The sequence below is a fragment of the Spermophilus citellus genome, assembly GCF_964194105.1.
Source record: "Spermophilus citellus genome assembly, chromosome: 4".
In the NCBI taxonomy this organism is placed as follows: domain Eukaryota; kingdom Metazoa; phylum Chordata; class Mammalia; order Rodentia; family Sciuridae; genus Spermophilus; species Spermophilus citellus.
Window position 1 is genome coordinate 170,552,825 of NC_138185.1, and position 9,841 is coordinate 170,562,665.

At 36.2% G+C, this 9,841-nt stretch overlaps 1 protein-coding gene across 1 annotated transcript; it reads left to right on the forward strand.

Annotated features, from left to right (window-relative positions):
- Window positions 1–8,547: 8,547 nt before the first annotated feature.
- RPL10L (ribosomal protein L10 like) lies at window positions 8,548–9,192 on the forward strand (the record flags this gene model as incomplete). Its single annotated transcript, XM_081292358.1, has 1 exon — window positions 8,548–9,192. One exon carries the CDS (start codon window positions 8,548–8,550, stop codon window positions 9,190–9,192), a length of 645 nt encoding a protein of 214 aa, XP_081148484.1.
- Window positions 9,193–9,841: the final 649 nt, after the last annotated feature.

Below are 9,841 nucleotides of genomic sequence, written 5' to 3' on the forward strand. Positions count from 1 at the left end.
GGCATGCCTAAAACTAAAAATAGTATGCAGCCATTGCAATTATGTGGTGGAGAATGCTTAAAGATGGGAAAATGCTAATCATATAATTTTTTACTAAATAAAATCAAACTGAAAACCACATACTTTGTGAATCTAATTATATAAACAAAGAAAAAGAGACAAAATAGCTCTCTCTATATAAAAATTAATAAATATTACTTATGCATAATATAGAGCATATAAGAAAATAAAAATGAGATGATTTTAAAAGCCCACCCCCAAGATGTAAGTAAGCCTCTTATTTGGGATCAGAAAATGTATCCCCAAAACAGCCACTTTGATACCTAGAGGCAACCCAGAAGCTGCCTCAGAATCCAGGTCCCCCTGACCTCATCCTGTTGCCCACCCACTATCCCACCCAAGTGCAGGTGGGGCTCTCTGGAACACCCTCCTCTGACCAGTGAGTGGATGGAGTACCATTATTTCAAGCCCCCCTCACTGGGAATCTCATCAGATAACCAAGAAAGACTAACTGGTGTGGGGGGGGAGAGACTAAAGGTCTCCAGGCCTAGGACACCTTACCCAGAGAGATCTTCATATATTCTTCTAAGGGCATTCATTTTATTACATGTGGATTTCCAGTTTTGCCAGCACCATTTGTTGAAGAGGGTATCTTTTTAACTCCCATAAATCAATTGGATTCCTATACATTAGTGATGAAAAAACTGAAAGAGAAATTAGGAAAACTATCCCATTCACAATAGCCTCAAAGAAAACAAGATATTTGGGAATCAAACAAAAGAGGTGAAAGACCTCTACAATGAAAATTATAGAACACTAAATAAAGAAATTGAAGAAGCCCTTAGAAGATGGAAAGATCTCCCATGTTCTTGGATAAACAGAATTGATATTGCCATAATGGCCTTACTACCAAAAGAACTATACATATTCAGTGTAGTTCCTATTAAGGTCCAATAATGTTCTTCATAGAAATAGAAGAAGCAGTCATGAAATTCATTCGGAAAAATAAGAGGACCAGAATAGCCAAAGCAATCTTCAGCAAGAAAAGTGAAGCAGGAGGCATTAGATTTCAATGCATATTCTTTGAGAATAAAGTCAGTTTTTGCTAACTTAGTGAAAAATCTGAAATGTGATATCAAAGAAAAAGAAAGTGCTGCACTAAACTGATACATAGAACTGGCTTTTCTTCCTTCAAATTTGATGACATTTCTAGCACGGTTGGGTGCTAATTCCACATACTAATGGCAGACTCAATGCATAGCTTATGACCCTAAATTATACTACAGAGCTATATTAACAAAAACAACATGATTGGCTCCAAAACAGACATGAAGACTAATGGTACAGAATAAAAGACACAGAGACAAACCCACATAAATATAGTTATCTTATATTAGACAAAGGTGCCATGAACGCACTGATCCATTTTTGAGGGCTCCACCCTCAAGAACTAATTATCTTCCAAAGGCCCCAACTCTTAATCATCACCTTGGGAATTAAGATTTCAACATGAATTTTGAGGGCATACAAATAGTTGGGGCACAATAATAAGTGAAGCACAGTTTTTTTCTTTATAAAGCCTTCAAAAGTCAGTTCTTTCTCAGTTGGAATTAGTGGTTTCATAAATATAGACTCCTCTGATCTAATTATTAATGTTGATGTCTCAATATATAAAGAAGCCCTGTGCAATGGATAAAGTGGTCATTTATTAAATGTACAAGATGCATTTAACCTGAAAAAGAATTAGGTATTACAATACAAATACCTAAAAATAATCTGAACATTTAACTAAATATTTGCTTCATTCCTTTTTTTAAACCCCCAAACTACATATTACTGGCAAGGAACTTGTTTAGTAGGGGGAAAACATTGCTCCCATAATTACAAATTTTAAATAAATAGATGGGGATTTGAATCTATCAGACAGAAAACGCAAGCATTCAATATGTGAGGCATCCAGCCCCCTAACCCCAAATTATTGTTTCTCAGATTTGCAAATTGGACCAAACACTTTTTAAGAGAAAAGGTTTTTAAAATGTAGATTATATTGATGCAAGTCATCTTTATTATAAAACATATCATATACCATAATTATAGCATTACATAAATATTTATAATCTTAATACTACATATCAATTACTTACTATATAAAAGTAATTAATGACTTTTAAGTTTTATAAAATGAAACATAAATAAGTAAACTGAACATTCACAAAAAGATGTTGGGGTTCATTTCAGTGCTAGAGTGCTTGCCCAACATGCATGAAGCCCTGGGCTCAAGTCCCAGTACTGAAAAGCAAAAAAGTCTACAGGAGAAAAAATCCAATGCAAGTTTCCATATTTGTAAACTACCTTTCCCTTATGCAATCTTCACCTTCTCCCATTTCAGGAAAAATGCCAAAAGTCATTACTTTTGGAGGAATTCATTCTATACTATCAAAGAAGTACATACTCAATTTCTATATCCAAAAAATTCAAAGGAAGGATTATAGTAATGGAGAAATCATCGGTCAAAAAGAAGATGCCCTGGGTCTCCTGGAACTAAAGAGTTAAAATTATCTGACTATATTCCTGTTCAGAAAATGTGCATTTGTCAAAAAGATAAGGAGACTACTGTGAATCAGGTGTGTGAGAGACAGTCAGCATGACCACTCATTAGCCATGACAATAGGCACAATTGGCTGACTTTGAAGCAAGGCCAGTCATAACCATGACTCTTTTACATTCACTACTCAGCTCCAGGAATATATAGTCAAATTGCTCACCTAGGCTTTAAAAAATATTGAGATTGCAGTCCCCATGAAGTTACTAAGAAATGTAGATGAAAATGACTGTTAGTCATCAGTGGAGCGTTCACACTCATTGAGAGCCCAAGTGGGAACATGATCTCTGAATCATAGCATATTGTCAAACACCAAATAAAAGAACACTATATAATGACTGAGTGATCAACAATGCAGAAGCTTCCTGCAGAAGGAGAGGGTATCCAGGGTGTGAGTCACACAATACATTAGATTTCAATGCATATTCTTTGAGAATAAAGTCAGGTTTTGCTCTTTGTGAAAAATCTGAAATGTGATATCAAAGTAAAAGAAAGTGCTGCACTAAACTGATACATAAGAACTGGCTTTTCTTTCTTCAAAATTGATGACATTTCTAGCACAGTTGGGTGCTAATTCCACATACTAATGGCAGACTCGATGCATATATTATGAATATGAACAGGACAGTGCAGGCCTCTTAGATCAAGACTTATGAACTAGGACAGAGATATAAGAGAAAGAATTCTTCAAAGCTGAATCATTAAGTCTAGATATGTGGGCCTACCTGCATTCGAAGGATGCCTCTTTGTGCCTCTTCCCAAATCTCTTATTTCAAGGTATGTATGCATTGTTAGCATTAACCAAGGTTGTCTTTTCCATTTTTCTTGTGTAAGTATAGCCAAATGGTAGCATACTGCAGACAGTTAAGGCTCTATCTCTGTGCTCAGAAACATCATTCCAGTGTTTAAAATTGATGACGGAAGGGATATTTCTATCTCATAAGTCAGCAAACACTACAAATTATGGATTTCTCCTTTGCACTGTCAACTCCTCACATACCACTGCACCTCAGTAGTGTGTGCACTCATTGTGCCGTGGTTCACACAATTTGACAAAGACATGGGAAAAAACAGTGAACCAGACTGACATACTCCTTGTTCTCATAGACCTGAATAGTTTTATGTAGTTAAGATGCTGGAATTGCACTCAAAGCTAGGAAAGACTCCCTTCCCCTGAGATACACCCCTAGCTTGCCTTATTCTTCCTTTATTCTTTTTATCTACTTTTACATGTTCTATCCATTAATACATTTCTATTTTACATGGTAGTGCTGGTTCCATTTCCTAAACTTTAATTTTCATTTATCAGAGAAACAAATTCACTAAATAAGAAAAATCTAAACCATTCCCTGTATATTGTCTTCTCAATTATATTTCAAGCTTCTTCAAAGAAGCCAAGTTTCACACGTTTTGGGCAAGGTTTGCTTAACATCATGCACAATATGGATGACATAAGTAGGAAGGTAAGGGAACACTCAATTTTTTGGAATTGAGAGAAATGCTTTTAACATTTAAATGGAATACTTTGGTTTATGCATTTTCCCCCAGAGCCTCCCAAATATTTGTAGGGCTAAGAAAAGGAGTATAAATGGAGGGTCCCAACTTGCTCCCTTCTCTTCTCTTTCCTCCCTCTAGCTGTCCTATAAGAAGGAAGAGCCACATGCATGAGCTTGGTAAGGTAAACAAACCTCCAATTTTGTCTGACACTGAAGGGGTTTTGCAGGACCCAGAACTTCAAATACTAAAAATGGTACAGTCCCAAGCAAACTAGGATTGGTTACCTGTATTGAATAAAAGGCTTATGCAGGCAGGTCCTGAGAGTGACAGCATCTGTGGCAGAAAAAGTCAGACTCTGGAAATGCAAAGCATGGTCCAGTGAAGAAGAAATGTGTGGTACCACAAGACCTAGTACTGGGCATCTTCCTTTCATCTCATAGATCTCTCTCTGGGCATTATGATAGATTTTGGACAGGGAGTAGTAAAAAAAACATACAAGCACAATTTTTACATGAAAATTCTATGCTAAATTTCATTTTCTTTTCACATTTTATTGGTGCATTATGGTAGTACATAATGATAGGATTTGTTGTTACATATTCATTCATGCACACAATATAGCAATATCATTTGGTCAATATCACTCCCCAGCACTTCCTTCCTCCTGCCCCACCTCCTACCCCCTGGTCCCTTTCCTCTACTAGTCTCCGTTGATTTTCATGCGTTCTCTGCCTCCTCCCCACTTTTCTTTTCCTTTTTCCTCTCTAGCTTCCACATATGAGAGAAAAACACATGACCCTTAATCCTCTGAGTTTGGCTTATTTAGCTTAACATAATGTTCTCAAGTTCCATCCTTTTTTCTGCAAATGACATAATTTTATTTTTCTTATGGCTGAATATATTCCACATTTTCTTTATGAATTCATCTATTGATGTACATGTAGGCTGGTTCCATAGTTTGGCTATTGTGAATTGTGCTACCATAGACATGGGACTTCATGAATCACCATAGTATGATGACTTTAATTCTTCAGGACAAATACCAATGAGTTGTATACCTGGGTTATATGGTGGTTACATTTCTAGCCTTTTGAGAAACTTCCATACTGTTTTCTATACAGGTTTTACTAATGTATAATCACATGAAAAGTGTAGAAGTGTTTCTTTTTCTCTGTATCCTCTTCAGCATTTATTATTATTTTTATTCTTGATGACTGCCATTCTGACTGGTGTGAGATGAAATCTCAGTGTAGTTTTGATTTTCATTTCCCTAATTAATAATGATATTGAAATTTTTTTCATATATTTGTTGGCCGTTTGTATTTTGAGAACTGTCTGTATAGTTAATTTCCCCATTTATTAATTGGGTTCTTTGGCTTTTTGAGGTAGTGTTTTGGGATTTTTTAGTTCTTTATATATTTTAGGTATTAATCCTCTGTCAGAAGAGTAGCTAGCAAAGATTCTCTCCCATTCTGTAGGTTCTCTCTTCATGCTCCTAATTGTTTCCTTTGCTGGGCAGAAGCTCTTTAAGTTTTATGCCATCCCATTTATTAACTCTTGGAATTATTTCCCTAGTATAGAAGTCCAATTAAGAAAGTTGTTGCCTGTACCTATATTCTGGAATGTTCACTTTAAATTTTCTTTCAGGAGTTGCATAGCTTCTGGTCTAATTCCTAGGATTTTAACCTATTTTGAATTGATTTCCTATATGGTGAGGGATAAAGATCTAGTTTTATTCTGTTACATATGAATAACTAGTTTTTCCCAGCACCATTATTGAAAAGGTTGTTTTTCTTCAATGTATGTTTTAGGCAAATTTGTCAAGGATCAGATGACTCTAAATGTGTGGGTTTGTCTCTGTCTCTTCTATTCTGTACCATTGGTCTATGTCTATTTCTATACCAGTGCCATGCAGTTTTTGTTAGTATAATTCTGTAGTATGATTTGCAGTTAGTTATTATGATGCCTTCAGCATTTCTTTTTTGGTTTAGGATTATTTTTTGCTATTCTGTGTTTTTTATTCTTCCAAATGAACTTTAGAATTTTCCTACTTCTATGAAGAATGTCATTTGTATTTTTTATGGGTATTACATCAAATCTGTATGTTGTTTTTGGCTATTACAACATAAGGTCATTTTAACAATATCAATTCTGCCTATCTAGGAACATAGGAGGTCTTTCATCTTCTGAGTTCTTCCTCAACTTCTTTCTTAAATGTTCTGCAGTTTCTATTGTAGAGGTCTTTCACCTCCTTGGTTAGAATTATTCTTAGATTTTTTTTTTGTTATTGTTGCTTTTTGAGGCTATCATGAATGGGATTGTTTTCCTGACTTCCCAGCAGGTTCATTGTTAGTATATAGAAAAGCTATTGATTTATATACAGTGGTTTTGTAAACTGCTACTTTGAATTTGTTAACTCTAGGAATCTTCTGGTGGAGGTTTTTTTTTTTTTTCCTCTTCTAACTATAGGATAGTATAATCTGCAAAAAGTGATAATTTCACTTCTTCCTTTTATACTTTTATTCCTTTCATTTCCTTCTCTTGTCTAATTGCCCTGGCGAAAATTTCTAGCACTGTATCAAATAGGAGTGGTGAGAGTGAACATCCTTGTTTTATTCCAGATTGTAAAGGAAATGCTTTCAGGTTTTTTTCCCATTTACTATGACGTTGGTTTGGGTTTTTCATATACAGTGTTTATGATGTTGAAGTAGGTTCCTTCTATCTCATCTCTAGTTTCTCCAGTTTATGAAACATTTTTTAAAGTAAAATATCTTAAAGCACTTTCAAGTTATCATTTCTTTCTCTTTTTTGTAGTATTACAAAGCCCATCTTTCTGATATCTCCAATCAATTCATCATACTATAGTGAGATGATAAAACCTGTGTAAAGCTTTTCAAAAGCTTTGCTTTTCCTAACTTGATAAAAAAGGGCCCCAAATTACATGCTAAGCACTCTCACACATTCTGGATTCATGCTATGTCATTCACCTCTTACAATCACATTGGCCTTACTTTAGTTCTTTAAATGTTCCATACTTCTTCCTGCATCAGATCCTTTGTATATTCTAGGCTCCATGTTCCAAAGTCACTACATGCAGTCTCTTCCCTAAGGAAGTCATTCCTGTCCATTTCTCCATCTAGATCAAGACCTAATCCCAGGGTCTCAGAGAACACTTTGTTTTACTCTCTAGAATATTTTGTACATTGTAAAATTATGATATATTAAATAATATTTAGATTACCATTTAAATTCTCTCTTAGACTTGTAAACAAGTGAGGGATAAAATTTACTTGCTGCTTTAGCTCTGTATTCAAATAGTAAATAGAAGCTATTTGAGAAAAACAAGAAATAAATGAAGGAAGAGGAAGCAAGTAAGCTTCCATCCACTGTGAAAAAGTTTCCTATAATGGGAGTTTAAATTCTTCTATTCTAATAAGGTTCTTTTAAAAAGAAAACTTACCTCACTTTAATGGCAAGAGTTATTTTGTTACAACTATTTTTCTGCTCTGTTGAAGAGAAAGGATTAATAGAATATGTTCACGTTGGCAGGATTCTGTTGCATGATATGGATTTATGAAATAACACAAAGAAATAAGGAGAGTTAAAAAATTCAAGTGACATTTACAAACTATTTATAAATTCTCTTATCCTCTTTTTCCTCCTTCCCTACCTCCTGATCCAAGTCCTAATATTTTACAAAATCTAATAATAAGATTAAACTCATTTCCAGTAATGTAAAAGATGACTAAAACATGATCACTCTACATAATTTATAGCAGCTTTAATACTTTACAAAGAGTCCGAAGGGGGGGGGGGGACTTAGTTGGTATTTCACTTTCGTGAATACCATTTTGATAATTAAAACATCCCATTAGACCAAATAAGTTTTGTATCTATAAACAATTATTGAGCAACATATATAAGAACTATCATTTCTCTTTATTCCTGTTTTCATTAGAGCCTCATCAGAGCACTCATGCCACACAATCACTTTATCCAGAGAGAGTGGTCATCATATTTTTCAAGAAAGAGGAACTGCTCTACAATTACTGACAGCAAGATACATGCTGTGGAAAATGGATTATTTAGCCAAACCACAGAGTACATAGAATAAGTAAAGGGAAATTTTGTAAGCTCTCAGAAATGTGCACCTAAGGCAAAGCCTAAGGTCAAGGTTGCAAGCCCAAAAGCGCCAGCAGGAAGTAAATAGCTTCTGAGTGCTTGCAGCAAGTCAGGATTCCTTACCCTGCCCCCAACACCCCATCTGAGCGTCTGAAACCAATCCCACCAAGGCCGCGCGGCACTGTGACGGAGGTTGAGGGGTCACGTCTTCACGTCTTAGATAAAACTCTATGGTTCCCCCGCAAGGGACGATGGGTAACGTATATACTTCGCGGGCTCCCACAAGCCTCCTGCTTCAACCCACCGCCGAGATTCTTCAGGTAGCGATGGGCCGCCGCCCTGCTCGCTGTTACCGGTATTGTAAGAACAAGCCTTACCCAAGGTCTCGTTTCTGCCGAGGTGTCCCAGATGCCAAGATTCGCATCTTTGACCTGGGTCGGAAAAAGGCGAAAGTGGATGAGTTCCCACTCTGTGGTCACATGGTGTCCGATGAGTACGAGCAGCTGTCCTCCGAAGCCCTGGAGGCCGCCCGCATTTGTGCCAACAAGTACATGGTGAAAAGTTGTGGCAAAGATGGCTTTCACATTCGAGTACGCCTCCATCCTTTCCATGTCATCCGTATCAACAAGATGTTGTCCTGTGCTGGGGCTGACAGGCTCCAGACAGGTATGAGAGGTGCCTTTGGAAAACCTCAAGGGACTGTTGCCAGGGTCCATATTGGCCAAGTCATCATGTCCATCCGCACCAAGCTTCAGAACAAGGAGCACGTGATTGAAGCCTTACGCAGGGCAAAATTCAAGTTCCCCGGACGCCAGAAGATCCATATCTCCAAGAAGTGGGGCTTTACCAAGTTTGATGCTCACGAATTTGAAGACAAAGTGGCCAAGAAGCGCCTGATTCCTGACGGCTGTGGAGTCAAATACATCCCCAATCGTGGCCCCTTGGACAAGTGGCGGGCCTTGCACTCCTGAAGGCTTTGGCAGCACTGCCTCCATGGACTGTGCTAATTAATTAATTTTCCTGTTCATCAGTAAATTATATTCACTGACAAAAAATGTTTAAATCTTTGTTTTTAAAAATGTTCAATTTTTAAACTAGAAACTATTAGAGAAATAGTTTTTCATATTAATGCAGAATGTTGTAATTGAAAATGGAACTTTCCTTGTTTAAATAGAAAAAAATGCTGTGTGTAATTTAGAGAAATTTATTGCTATTCTGATCCAAACTTTAGGAGCCTATGAAGAAATATGTTAAAAGTTTTGTTGATAATAGAGTCATAAATTACACAGCTATTCTTAGATTAAAAATAGCTAGAGAAAACCCAAGATTTGTGTGGAAAAAAACCACTCGTTTATATCAAACAAATAAAGGTGAAAATAGTGTTAAGCATTAGTGATATTTTAACTACATCGTCTTTGAAACTGTTCTGTTTCTAAATTTGGTTGCTTATGTTTTCCTATAAATTTCTTTGCATTATTTTTGGAATTTCCTAAGACTCCAAATACCAGCCTTAGGACTATTGGGTATACTGAAAAAGGTTTTTCTAGACAAGTCTTACATTATCTCACACTCGGGAGACAACAGTCCAATCTTTTCTTCATCATAGAAAGGTCATAGGTG